This window comes from Piliocolobus tephrosceles, chromosome 16, assembly GCF_002776525.5.
Source record: "Piliocolobus tephrosceles isolate RC106 chromosome 16, ASM277652v3, whole genome shotgun sequence".
Taxonomy (NCBI): Eukaryota; Metazoa; Chordata; class Mammalia; order Primates; family Cercopithecidae; genus Piliocolobus; species Piliocolobus tephrosceles.
In genome coordinates this window covers 17,051,270-17,065,129 of record NC_045449.1, presented here as the reverse complement: position 1 = coordinate 17,065,129, position 13,860 = coordinate 17,051,270, and the positions used below count along the sequence as shown (strand labels likewise).

General features: G+C 51.3%; 1 protein-coding gene across 1 annotated transcript; it reads left to right on the top strand.

Moving 5' to 3' along the window:
- The first annotated feature begins 4,274 nt into the window (after positions 1-4,274).
- PLD6 (phospholipase D family member 6) lies at positions 4,275-9,681 on the top strand. The gene is made up of 2 exons (XM_023196115.2): positions 4,275-4,875; positions 7,623-9,681. Exons 1-2 carry the CDS (start codon positions 4,449-4,451, stop codon positions 7,868-7,870), a joined length of 675 nt encoding a protein of 224 aa, XP_023051883.1. The 5' UTR covers positions 4,275-4,448; the 3' UTR covers positions 7,871-9,681.
- The last annotated feature ends 4,179 nt before the right edge of the window (positions 9,682-13,860 follow it).

Genomic DNA, 13,860 nt, shown 5'->3' with positions numbered 1-13,860 from the left:
GCTGTAATGATCATAGACAATCTTTTCCAAGTTAGTGGTTAGAGTTGGTGTTGGAGAGGAGCACTCATTTATCCCAAGGACCTCTGTTGACTGTCCATGCGCGTGTTTGGCATTTTGTTCAGCTTTAGGAAATGGCTCATCCCTTAATAATGATGATATTTAAAGACGTGTCCATCTGAGAGGAAGATGGCTGGAATCACCCTGGGTGACCATGACAATCCCTAAGACTGCAGGGTTCCCTGTGGTTTAGTCATCTACCTCGAGTGGGAGGGGACCCCCTGGCCTGTGTGGGTCAAGGGAAAACTAAGGGAGAGATGACCACCCATTGTCCTTCCCAACTTCGGGTACAGATTCCTCTTGTTTCTCATATGCATGGCATTCCTGGGAACGCAGTTCTGTGCTCAGTCTTTGCCAGTTGTCTGCCGGTCTAGTGGCTGAATCCACTTGGCAAGTAGGAGCCCAGTGTAAGTTAGCTCTGCATTCATGTCAGGGGTGTGTGTGACCTGGATTTTCCATGTCTAATAGAGCTTGCTGGCGAGGGGAAGGCAGGGCCCTACGCCGACTGGTGTTTCTAGGCAGCTGTGGGCTTTTTCTCCCCACAGGCATGCAGTTCTTGAAGATTTTTCCTATTGGTCATGAGTGCAGAAGAGCAGGAGGCTGAGCGGAATCTATGCCAACCCAAGACCAGGCCAGACTCTGCTGCCCTTGTGAAGGAATAGGGGTTCCTGATTTTGTAGCTTTTCACACTAAGTGGAAGAGACAGAAAACAAATTCCAGATCCTGAACCTTCCCCGTGTGTTTGAAGGCAGTCAAGGATTTCCTGATTTTACATTCAAGATACTTAACACTCAGGGCTGGGCACGGTGGCTCACACCTGTAATCCCAGCACTTTGGGAGGCTGAGGCAGGAGGATCACCTGAGGCCAGGAGTTTGATACCAGCCTGGTCAACATGCTGAAACCCCATCTCTACTAAAAATACAAAAAAAAAATTGGCCAGGCTGGTGGTGTACACCTGTAGTCCCAGTGACTCAGTAGGCTGAGGCAGGAGAATCACTTGAGCTCTTATATATTTTGGAAATTAACCCCTTATCTGATAATATACTTTGTGTAACCTGTTAAAAAATAAATTGTATTGTGTATATTTAAGGTACACAACATGATGTTATGAGTTACATACACACACATATATTAAAATGGTTATTATAGTGGGCACTCTGGCTCACATCTGTAATCCCAGCACTCTGGGAAGCTGAGGTGGGTGGATCACCTGAGGTCAGGTGTTTGAGACCAGCTTGGCCAACATGATGAAACCCCATCTCTACTAAAAGTACAAAACTTAGCTGGGTGTGGTGGCAGGCACCTGTAATTCCAGCTGCTCGGGAGGCTGATGCAGGAGAATCGCTTGAACCAGGGAGGTGGAGGTTGCAGTGAGCTGAGATGGCACCACTGCACTCCTGTCTGGGCAGCAGAGTGAGACTCCGTCTCAAAAAATAAAAAATAAACACAAATGGCCAGGCACGGTGGCTCACACCTGTAATCCCAACACTCTGGGAGGCCGAGGTGGGTGAAATCACCTGAGGCCAGGAGTTTGAGACCAGCCTGGCCAACATGGTGAAACCCCATCTCCACTAAACATATAAAAATTAGCCAGGCGTGGTGGTGGGTGCCTGTAATCCCAGCTACTCTGGAGGCTAAGGCAGAAGAATCCCTTGAATCCAAGAGATGGAGGTTGCAGTAAGCCAAGATCATGCCACTGCACTCCAGCCTGGGTGACAGCGAGACTACATCTGAAAAAAAAAAAAAAAAAAAAACAAATAAAAAAACTAGTAACTAAATGTTGCAACGCAAAGAAAGCATAAATGCTTAAGGTGATGGATATCCCATTTACCCTGATGTGATTATTACAAATTGCATGTGTGTACCAAAATATCTCATGTACCCAATAAATACATATAACTTCTATATACCCACAAAGTTAAAAATAGAAACTGAAAGACAAAAAATAAATAAAAATCAAATAAAGCTTCTCATTTTGTTGTCTGCCTTTGGTAGATTTCCAGCCATGAAGTGGCTGTTTTTGACCATTTCCCCCAGCTTTATTTTCGTTTATCCCTCTTTGGAGAGATTTGAGTCCTTTATACTGCCATAACTACAAGTCCCTCCTCTCATTATCGTTTTAGATGAGGAAAGTGAAGTTCAAAGAGATGAATCAACTTGCCCTAGACCATGCAACTAGGAAGTCTGGGAGCCAGCACTAAACTCAAGTACTCGTTTTCTTTGTTAAGAATTTTACTGGCCGGGCGTGGTGGCTCACGCCTGTAATCCCAGCACTTTGGGAGGCCTTGGTGGGCAGATCACGAAGTCAGGAGATTGAGACCAGCCTGGCTAACACGATGAAACCCCGTCTCTACTAAAAATACAAAAAAAAATTTAGCTGGGTGTGGTAGTGTGCATTTGTAGTCCCAGCTACTCGAGAGGCTGAGGCAGGAGAATTGCTTGAACCCGGGAGGTGAAGGTTACAGTGAGCCGAGATTGTGCCACTGCACTCCAGCCTGGGCGACAGAGTGAGACGTCATCTCAAAAAAAAAAAAAAAAAATTTTATTGACGTAATCACTGACATACATTTTACTTATTTAAACCATACAATTTGACACGTGTATACCCGTGAAACCACCACAGTCAAGTTGATAAACACACATCCATCAGTCCACTTCCTTGTGGCTTTGTTGGCCCCTCCAGGCTACACTAGTCTGCTTTCCCTCTGTCGTAGTTTGCGTTTTCTAGAATTTTATGTAAATGGAATCATACAGTATGTACTCTTTTTGTCTGGCTTTTCCCACTCAGTATTAATGAAATTCATCCACGTTGTAGCATATATGAGTACTTTTTTTTGGTGGGGGGACAGGGTCTTGCTGTGTCACCCAGGCTAGAGTGCAGTAACGGCATGATCTTGGCTCACTGCAATCTTAGTCTCCAGAGCTCAACTGATTCTCCCACCTCAGCCTCCTGAGCAGCTGGGATTACAGGCACATGCCCATGCACCCAGCTAATTTTTGTATTTTTTGGTAGAGACAGTGTTTCACCATGTTGGCCAGGCTGGTTTCGAATTCCTGAACTCAAGCTATTCTCCCGCTTCAGCCTCCCAAAGTTCTGGGATTACAGGCGTGAGCCACTGCCAGGCCACTTCATTCTATTTTACTGCTAAATAGCATTCCCTTGTATAGGTATACAAAAGCTTATTTACCTATTTACCTGCTGACGTGCATTTGGGTTGTTCTAGGCACATACGCCTGCCAGGAACACTGGTGAACATGTGCTTGTGTTAATGGATCCCATCCTTTCTCCTAAGAGTGGGATAGCTGGATTATATGAAAGGTGCAAGTTGAATATTTTAATACACTTTTAATTTAGAATAACTTGATTTACAGAAAAGTTTCGTAGAACAGAGAGTTCCATTTACCCCCACCCAGCTTCCTTTGTTAGCCTTTTACATTCCTTTCATATATTTGTCAAAGCTAAGAAACTGACATTGGTACAATGCGATTAAGCCCCAGCCTTTATTTGGCTCTCACCAGTTCTTCCGTGAATGCCTTCTTTCTGTTCCAAGATCCAGCCCAGAACAACACATTGCCCGTTTCCCTATGCCCCCGGCCCAGTGCCCTCGGTGCGTTTGTCTCTTCCTCTGTTTACGCTTAAAGCAGGGCAGGCCTTCCAATAACGCCGGAGATCCCGTTGGGCTGGGAAAAAACCTTTAGGGGCCTAGCTCTGCGCTTGGGCATCCCCACTCTGCCACCGCCTCCAGTACGCTGGGTTCCAATGCTGCCTCCAGCCGTGCTGATTCCCTGTTATCTGTGTTCCCAGGTCCTTCCCCAGCCTAGCCCAGCTGCTCCCGAGAAGACAGTGAAGGTGTGACCCCACATTTCCCGAGCAGCTCTGCTGTGCTCCAAGCGAGGAGAGCCGGGGTTGCTCAGGCTTATAGGGCGGAGGGCGGTCTCTTGCCTGGGTAGGTGACGGGTGCGCTAGGGCCCGTGGCCCGCGGGTGTGCAGGTGCTGCCTGGTGGCGCGGGCTTGGGGGCGCGGCTTGGCACGTGGTGGGAGGTGGGACCGGGAGGCAGGGCCTGGCGCCAGGCTGGAAAGAAAATGGAGGGCGCGGCCTGGCGTTAGGGGCCTGTGGCGGAGGGCGTGGCCTGGCTCGTGGAGGGAGGCGTGGTCACCCGTTGAAGGCTGGAGGCGGGCTAGTGGGAAGGGTGGGTTCAGCTTGGTGAGTGGCATTTGTGGGGGCATGGCGTGGCCTAACACGTGGCCCTCGGGGGCTGGGGGCGTGACTTTGCACGTGGCCGTTGGCGGCGCGTGAAGGGGGCGTGGCCTGGCGCGTGGCCGTCCGGGGCTGGGGGAGCGCAGACTCGGGTGCGGCGGCGTGTGCCTGGGGCCCAGGTCAGCGGCGGCATGGGGCGGTTGCGCTGGCAGGTGGCGGCCGCGGCGGCTATGGGCCTGGCTCTGGCCCTGGAGGCGCTGCCCGGGGTGCTGCGCTGGCTGCGGTCCAGGCGGCGGCGGCCGCGGCGCGAGGTACTGTTCTTCCCGTCGCAAGTGACCTGTACCGAGGCTCTGCTGCGGGCTCCGGGCGCGGCGCTGGCCGGGCTCCCCGAGGGCTGCCCGTGCGGCCTCCCCCACGGTGAGAGCGCCCTGAGCCGCCTGCTGCGTGCCCTGCTGGCCGCCCGCGCCAGCCTGGAGCTTTGCCTGTTCGCCTTCTCCAGTCCGCAGCTGGGCCGCGCCGTGCAGTTGCTGCACCAGCGCGGGGTGCGAGTGCGGGTCGTCACCGACTGCGACTACATGGCCCTCAACGGCTCGCAAATCGGCCTGCTGCGCAAGGCAGGTAGGCCCGGCGGGGTCCAGGCGGAGAAGGCCGGCCTGAGCCACCCGGGGTCCTAGGCAAAGGTGGACACTTAGGGGAGGGGGTCTGGGGACGGGCTGAGGCCTAATTTACTTTCCTCGTGGCGTTGTGGAGTAGGGGTGGTGTAACGCGGAGAAAGCAGAGCCCCCACGAAAGGTCTAGCAGGCTGCTTGGGCATAAGTGAGCCGGGCCCTCGGTGCCTCCGCGGTGGGGGCAGTTTTCTAAGTGACCTGTCCTGGCATGCTGGAAGCGGGTGAGCCTGCGTGTGCCGGGTTAGAGGCAGAGCAGGCTCCCCTAGCAACTCCCCGGGCGCCCGCCGCCAGCGGAGTTTTCGTGACTGCTGCAGCCCGGGCCCGCCCTCCTGCAGGCTGCCGGAGACCCCCGGACGGCCTGTGGTAACCTGGAACCTTCTGGCTGGGGACCTGGACGCCAGGGTTGTGCTTGGACTTCCAGACTGAAGGGCTCTGGGGAGAGGCAGCCACCTGCTGCCGAGTGAACCTCAGGCCACCAGGCTCTGGGAGACCTAAACATATGTTCTAGAAAACAGCGCCAGGACGTTCGTTTGTTTTCCCAGCTGCAAAAGGAGTGGAAGACATATCTCTCTGGCGGGATCACCTGTCTCATGGGGTGGGGACAGAAGGGACTAGGAAGTGTGAATATGTGGGATCCTTGTCCCGCCTGAGGATTCTCTGTCCATCCTGGCCAGGTTTCGCGGCCCAGCCTGCTCTTCCCTTTTATGTATTTGCACGCACAGACTCTTGGGCCTCTCTCTGTCTCCATCACTCAGGCGCCCAGAAGGTCACGCCTGCATGTTCATTCTGGTGGTCACAGTGACTGAGAGACGCGTGGAGCCTGGCAACTGTCCAAGCTGGGCAGTGGTCACTGCCGCCCGTTCCTTCTGCACAGCCATGGCCTCTCGTTGACTTGGGCCGCAGAGCAGCCTCTCCAGAGTCAGCCAGGGTCCCTCCCTGCCCTGGGTGGTGTGGGGCATGTTGCACCCCACGTGGAAGCACAGTGGGGCAGGCACGTGGTTTTCGTATTGAGGATGTCTCCTCCTCTTTGGGGCAGCCACAAGAGCTGTCCTCCCATGTGTTGGTCATTTTAACGGGAGGTTTGGGGACCTCCAGGCGTGCACAGTACAGTTCTGTTTGAGTTGCTTTTAGAGTTGTAGAAACTGAGGTTGGTGAAGACCCTTCAAGGGCCCCTAGACCAAGGTCCCATCGGATTCCCTCTGGGATGGCCTCCCAGCATCCTCGCTGACTTCAAGGCTGTCCGGTGGCATTCATCTGTTCAAGGAATGTCCCCTGTGTACCAGTATTTGTGAGGAGCTGGAACATCCTAGGGCACAAGGCCAGGTTCCCACGGAAATGCCAATTAAGACACGAATATTTCATTTAGGGCACTAAGAAGGGTCAAGAAAATTTCGTAAAGCAGGGTAAGGAGGCAGTGGTGTGGGAGGAAGCGGCGTGGGCCAGGTCAGCTGCCCGGGGGCAGTGACAGGGCAGGGGCCTTGCGGACACGCGTGGGCTGTCCGGAGGGAGAGGCGTGCAGCTGGAAGGGGTAGCAGCACAGACGCCCTGGGTCACATACTGACTTCCTTGTGGGGAACCGCAGGGAGTCCTCTGTGGCCAGAGGTGGTGGGCTGCGGGGAGGGGACGGGGAAGTGGGCAGTGGATCCCAGCGGAGGCAGGAGGTGTTGGTAATGGTGGGGTTTTAGATTGCCCACCATGTGGAGGAATGTGTTTGGAGGGCTGTGCCGACAGGACGTGCCGGCGGAGTGGCCAGAGTGTAAGAAGGGTTGGATCCCCAAGGTAAGGAAGCCGCCGCGACCCCATCCTGCCAGGCCCAATTCAGGAGGCACAATTAAATGTGAGTTCCATGCACAGGGAGTGATGTTTAAGTTGTGTTCCCAGTACTCCGTGGGACATGCTTCCCTTCAAAGATTCCTCTCAATCTGAAGTTCCATTTAACTTGGATGTCCTGTATTTTGATTTGGAAAATCTGGCAACTGTGTTCCATGGCAGCCTGTTTAAAACTTCTTTTAACCCCCATTTCTGACGGCCTCATTCCTTGAGCAGGTCATGAGTGAGGCAGGTCGTGAGTGATTCCGGGGGAGACAGACACAGGCCCTTCCCAGGAGGAGTTTGCAAGCTGGGAAGAGCAGAGGCGCGGATGCCTGGTTCTTTGGTGAAGGAAGCAGAGGGGTGCGGAAGAGGAGAATTCATTTGTGCGTTGTTAGTTAGGGCCCTTCCTGCCTTGGTGGCCGAGGTTGTGCCAGCAAATTGGGCTCTGCTGCCAGACACCGGGGCCTCTCTGAGCAGAGTGGGCACGGCTCTCAGCCTTAGCTGTGGAAGAGTCAGAACCTGAAGGCTCACACTCTGTCTTTGCCCTGGTCACCTCTGACCAGGTTAGTGACAGCTTCGACAGCAAACAGTAACCCCGAAGGGACATACTGGCTGGCATAGACTCGGAGGTGTGGTCTCACCCAGACCACGGCCTGCCCAGTCCCCCAGTGGCCTGTGTGTGATGCTCTGGCCCCGTGTGTGATGTCCCCTCTGTGGTTCTCAGCGTCCCTCCTGGGAGCTTAGCTGCCACCACTCTGTGAAAGCGTGGCGGGCTTTCCTGGCCCACCAAACTGGAAACATAAAGTAAAGCCAGTAGCCCCCAGGAACAGTCCACACTGGAGGGGGACTCCTGCATGCAATGAAATCACCTTGTCCTTTCTGCAGGGATCCAGGTCCGGCACGATCAGGACCTGGGCTACATGCATCACAAGTTTGCCATCGTGGACAAGCGGGTGCTCATCACTGGCTCGCTCAACTGGACCACGCAAGCCATCCAGAACAACAGGGAGAACGTTCTCATCATGGAGGACGACGAGTACGTGCGGCTTTTTCTGGAAGAATTTGAGCGCATCTGGGAAGAGTTTAACCCTACAAAGTATACCTTTTTCCCACAAAAAAAGAAAAGTCACTGAAGCTGTGCTCCACCTGTCTCCAGAGCTGGAGGGAAATCGCTTCCATGGCACAGAACTTGCCGCACCTCCAGCCAGAACCAAACCTAACCAAGAATGGGGCTGAGCCCTCCCTGCGGGCTGCTGTGCCTTCTGAGGGAGGGAGACTTCACGTTAAACCAAATTCTCATCTATTAGAATACTAAGTTGAACTAAAGAAGGTTAGGAAAGGGAAATTTCTGTTATTTCAGGTCAGTTATTTTGGGCCAGATTTTTTCTTTGCCCCTTTGCCAAAATAACTTCAGTCACGACCTGCCATGGGGTGCTTTCAGGAGTGTGGTCCGTATCTTGGTTTGGAATTGAAGCTTCTGCCACAGCACAGAAAAGGCACAGTGCCTTTTCCGGGTCGGTCCCATTCCCTTCCCTGATTCTAGAAAAGCCCCTTCTACTTTGGCTGACGTGGCCCCTTTTGGCATCTTCCTGAGGGTTCTTCCCTCTCTCCATGTGGCACGACTGGGGTTGGTTGGGACCAACAGTCTCCTTGTCCCTCATAGTCTGTCCCTGTCAGGGCTCGATCCTCAGAGCGGGGAGAGGAAATGGAAGTCAGGAGGAAGGGAAGATGTGAGTGTGCGGTGCAGGTGGCAGAAGCGGCCTTCGGGGCAACCCTGTGAGCGCCACTGCCACCAAAGGCTGGCCGTTCCCTTGCTTCCTTGCATAATTGCTCTTTAAAACCAGTGTGCATGCCAGTGCCAAGCTCTGAAGCAGCCTGTCCTTGGGTAGTAAGTGCTGTGGTCTGTCAGGACTGATGGCCAGCAGCTGTTTCTTTTTTTGAGATGGAGTCTCACTCTGTGGCCCAGGCTGGAGTGCAATGGCGCAACCTTGGCTCACTGCAACCTCTGCCTCCTGGGTTCAAGCGATTCTCCTGCCTCAGCCTCCCAATTAGCTGGGATTACAGGCACCTGCCACAACATCTGGCTAATTTTTTTTTTTTTTTTTTTTTGGTATTTTTAGTACAGACAGGGTTTCACCATGTTGGTCAGGCTGGTCTCAAACTCCTGACCTCAAGTGATCCACCCACCTCAGCCTCCCAAAGTGCTGGGATTGCAGGTGTGAGCCACCACGCCTGGCTGGGGTTTTAACTTTTAACGTCCTAATGTTTAAGGTAATTTTGTTGTGTGTTTAGAAGTGACCTTACCTTTAACACCTGTGGAGTTAGTGCATGCACATTGCTGGCTCAGCGTAACCCATCACGGGACTGGAGGAGACAAGAGGAGGGAAGAGGAGAGCAGCTTCAGGCTGTGGTGTCTCCCACATCTGTATTCTTACTTGCAGGTCAGGGTTTGCATTCCCAGGTAGAACAGGTGTCGTATGTTGTGAAATGTTCCAGGTTATTTGTTTATAATGTATGTGTCATATATAGATAGCTCCAATGACATCTGAAGTTGTGACTTCACTATCTTGTCATATTTCTGTATGATGAGCCCCAGGGCCTGTCCTGCGGTCTGCTGGCCATGTGCTTGGTCTCACCTCCCCAGCCCACGCTGACATTACCACCCAGAGACCCTTCAGTGCTGTGTGTTTTTGCTTTTTAGGGTTACTTTTGACTCACAGTGTTAGGCAGGCCAGCTTGGAAGTTAAGTTTTAAAAAAATTCAATTGAAACTGTAAAGTATAATGTACAGATTGGAAGTCACCAGAAATTTGTTTTAGTTTGTGAATTCCCACAGTGTATGTTCTGAAAAGAAAATGGGAGAGTGTGTAAAGCATCTCCTGAAGGCAAAGCCGCGTGACCCTGGACTTCTGGCTCATCTGAATAAACATGTTCTTATTCTGGAATGTGAGCATTGTGTGTCTTTGCCTTAGCTTGCTGCTAAATCAAATAGGGGCTGCTCCTTGTTAAATACAACTTTTTGGGGGGCAGTATACAGCTATTTGGAAACTGTTGGTCAAAGAACAGGTGACTCAAAGTAAAACTTGAAGCTGTTACTTGGGTGAAGGAAATAAGGTATACAGTGGTCCATTTTTAAGACAAAGTGCCTTGAATTGGCTTAGGTCAGCAAACTACGGAAGAAACCGGATGTGCTAGGCCCCTCAGGCTAGCCGATGCCTTCTTGTCGGCTCCCCCCCTGCCCCCTCCCCACTTTCTTAGTTGCTCTCACCCGAACCAAAAAAGTTTAGTCTAAAAGGAAAGTTTACTGGCCTGTAAAATAGCTCACTTTGTCTGTTCCTAACAGCCAGCCTAGCTACTTAGGTCATAAGTCAAATACTTGAAGAGCTCCTAAGTGGACTAAGATTGCAATGCACTGTAGGCTGTAACAAAATGCAGCAAGACAATCCTAAAGAAAACGCCTAAAGCCCCCGGCTAACAACCAGTAAGCACCGTCTGGGAAGATAGTGACCCCATGGAACTCAGCCTGTAAGGAAGGAGGAGCCTGCACACTAGGGGATACATTGCTTGTTGAAACTGTGCCGGGTGTGCCTGCTCATCAGACACGCGATCTTATTAAAAGCCTCTTTCACTGTTCTCCGGGTCTCTGAGTCCATTCTTTGGGTTTGGATGGGTGAGTTTGCTCCTCACATTGGGTGCCTCCTAGATTAAAATATTTTCCAAATGTCCAGACTTTAGGGTGGTCTCTCTAGACCAAAAGTTGGAGCGAAGCTCAGTCCCTGCTGTTGTCCTGACTTGTGTGGCATGCACCCTGCCTCCTGGGGACCTGCCCCACTCGCAGCACAGGTGGAAGGCATTCCAGTGCCATCCGTGGTTGGATGCATACAAAGTAACCTGGCCAAACTGCCTACAGGAATATTTTAAGAAATGTGAAATTATTTTATTTCGTATATGTAATACTTTCTTATTTTTATCTTAGCAGCAGAGGGAAATTGAATCTCACAAAAAGTTTCAGATGCCAGTTAGCCTTTCCTCTTTCCTGAGACTAGGTCTCACTCTGTCGCCTAGGCTGGAGTGGGGACGCACGATCATGGCTCACTGCAGCCTCAACCTCCCGGGGTCAAGGGATTCTCCTGCTTCAGCCTCCTAAGCAGCTGAGACTACAGGCTTACCACCACACCTGACTAATTTTTAAATTTTTTTGTAGAGACAGGGGTCTCATGCCCAGTCTGGTCTTGAACACCTGGGCTCAAGCGATCTTCCTGCCTCAGCCTCCCAAAGTATCGGGATTACAGGCCAGTCACTGCACCCAGCCCAGTGGGCCTTTCTGAAAAGAACTGAAGTGAGATGTCCCTTGAGGGAACGGGGTCTGAGGACCTGCAGTGCTAAAATCTCCCTCAAAAGTGGAGGCTGTTTTCTACCTTGCTGCCCCAGCCATGGGTATAGGAGATCCTTGGGCCATACACAAAGATTGCTATGCCAGTAACAGGCAGGCATGCCCAGGAGACCCTAGAACTGCAGGCCGGCCTCTGCTCCAACACCTGAGGCGAGTGATGCTAGAGGGCAGGGGTTCGCTGAAGATGAGGGCTGGGGAGGGGGTTGTGTAGTGTGTGTGTCACCTGAAGCCTCTTTTTACCTATAAGATTATCTTGGCTCCTCCCAGAGGGAAACTTCAAAAGAAGTAATACATTCCCGAAGTAGGCTCAACAGTCACAAAAGAGGCTCTAGGAAGATTCCCCTGTAACTGCCTTATTCTCCTGGGATGGCCTCTCATGAGCTTAGTGGTTTGGATTCAATGTTGTTAACTATGTGGGCAGTGATAGAGCTTGAGAACAAAACATGATGTACATGTTAAATATTAGCACAATTAAATTTAAAACACTTTAAACTCTTGCAACATTTGTGATTTTAAAAATTGTGATAGTAGCTGGCCAGGCGCGGCGGCTCACACCTGTAATCCCAGCACTTTGGGAGGTCGAGGTGGGTGTCAGGAGTTCAAGATCAGCCTGGGCAACATGGCAAAACTCCATCTCTACTAAAAATACAAAAATTAGCTGGGTGTGGTGGTGCATACCTGTAATCCCAGCTACTCGGGAGGCTGAGAAAGGAGAATTGCTTGAACCCTGGGAAGTGGAGGCTGCAGTGAGCCAAGCTCACGCCACTGCATTCCAGCCTGGGTGACAGAGTGAGACTGTCTCAAAACAAACAAAAAATTGTGATAGTACCATACACTCTTAACAGTCTGCCCACACTGTTGAATATACCTAGGTTGTTGGAATGAACCAATGCAATGATCCATATTTTAAAGCACTATGTTGGTTCTATAGGGTTTTTGTTTATTTTTTTGTTTTTGAGACAGAGTTTCGCTCTTGTCCCCCAGGCTGAAGTGCAATGGTACAATCTTGGCTCACTGCAACCTCCACCTCCTGGGTTCAAGCGATTCTCCTGCCTCGGCCTCCTGCTTACAGGCATGTGCCACCACCAAGCCCAGCTAATTTATTTTTTTTAATTTTTATTTTTAGTAGAGATGGGGTTTCGCCATGTTGGCCAGGCTTGTCTCGAACTCCTGACCTCAGGTGATCCACCCGCCTCGGTCTCCCAAAGTGCTGGGATTACAGGGGGTGTGCCACCACGCCCAGCCAGTTCTATAGGTTTTTAAAGCAACACACAATTTTTTTTTTTTTTTTTTCTGAGACAGTTTCTCTCTCGCCCAGGCTAGAGTGCAGTGGCATGATCTCGGCTCATGGCAACCTCTGCCTCCTGGGTTCAAGTGATTATCCTCCCTCAGCCTCCTGAGTAGCTGGGATTACAGGCGCCTGCCATCACACCTGGCTAATTTTTTGTATTTTTAGTATAGATGGGGTTTCACTATGTTGACCAGGCTGGTCTTGAACTCCTAACCTCATAATCTGCTCACCTTGGCCTCCCAAAGTGCTGGGATTATGGGTGTGAACCATCGCACCTGGCCCAATTTTTTTTTTTTTTTTTTTTTAGTCTGATCTAACAGAGTATATTCATGTCCATTTCAGTTTACCATCCTTGTAGTCCCCTCAGTTTGCGAGATGATGCTCAGGTCATCCACACTGGAGGTCTGAAAATGTTCTTAGTTGTACTCTAGTTTCGCTAGCTGCAAGGTTTTCTGGGATAGTCTTAGTCACTTGAATCCTTTAAAGACGAAGCCCAAAGAACCATGGAAATGACTGTAGAGGCATTGATAATGAGCAGCAGAGGCAGCCCTGTGCAGATCCCGTCTGGCGTCGCTGGGAGCGACATGCATGAGAGACATCCTGCTTTGGGTCCAAGTGGAGGTCCTGACTCAGGACAGCTGCTGCAGTGTGGCTTCTAGAGGATCCTTCTCCAGCCTCAGGAACTGAAGCTGAGACTGAACCACTTTCAGAAATTTCGTTGTGAAGATCCTTACATTCAAAATCTTAAGGTGATGGGTTTCCGCATGACTCTTTTCAAGACCACAGCCAACGCCTTTAAAATCATAGCTGGTTTACGTGTCGACATGTATTCTCACACTCGAATTTCAGAATAAGGCATGAGGTGGATGTATGTGATGGCAACAACTCCGCTTTCTCTTTTCTGGTGACCACTCAGGCCCTGCCTGCACCCATTCTTACTCATTTTAGGGCTCTGTCCATTACTCTGAGCCTTCAACCTGCATCTCTGCTTTTTGCTGTCTGCAGTTGCTAAAGAAAGGCGTCTCTAAAGGCCTCGGGCTGCTGGCTGTGCTCAGCACCAATGGGAGCTGCCATGATCCAATCCAGTTTTTAAAAACACACTTGATCAAGATTCGCATACCATATAAAATCCACACATTAAAAGCATATGAGGCTGGGCGCGGTGGCTCATGCCTGTAATCCCAGCACTTTGGGAGGCCAAGGCGGGTGGATCACGAGGTCAGGAGATTGAGACCATCCTGGCTAACACAGTGAAACCCCGTCTCTACTAAAAATACAAAAACAAAAATAGCCAGGTGTGGTGGCGGACACCTGTAGTACCAGCTACTCAGGAGGCTGAGGCAGGAGAATGGCATGAACCGGGGAGGCGGAGCTTGCAGTGAGCCGAGATAGCGCCACTGCACTCCAGCCTGGGCAACAGAGCGAGACTCCGTCTCAAAA

Excerpts from the sequence above, each read along its gene's own strand:
- PLD6 (XM_023196115.2), top strand. The coding sequence starts at position 4,449 with ATGGGGCGGTTGCGCTGGCAGGTGGCGGCCGCGGCGGCTATGGGCCTG. Across the intron at positions 4,876-7,622 it reads CGGCCTGCTGCGCAAGGCAG|GGATCCAGGTCCGGCACGAT; the intron begins GTAGGCCCGGCG and ends TCCTTTCTGCAG.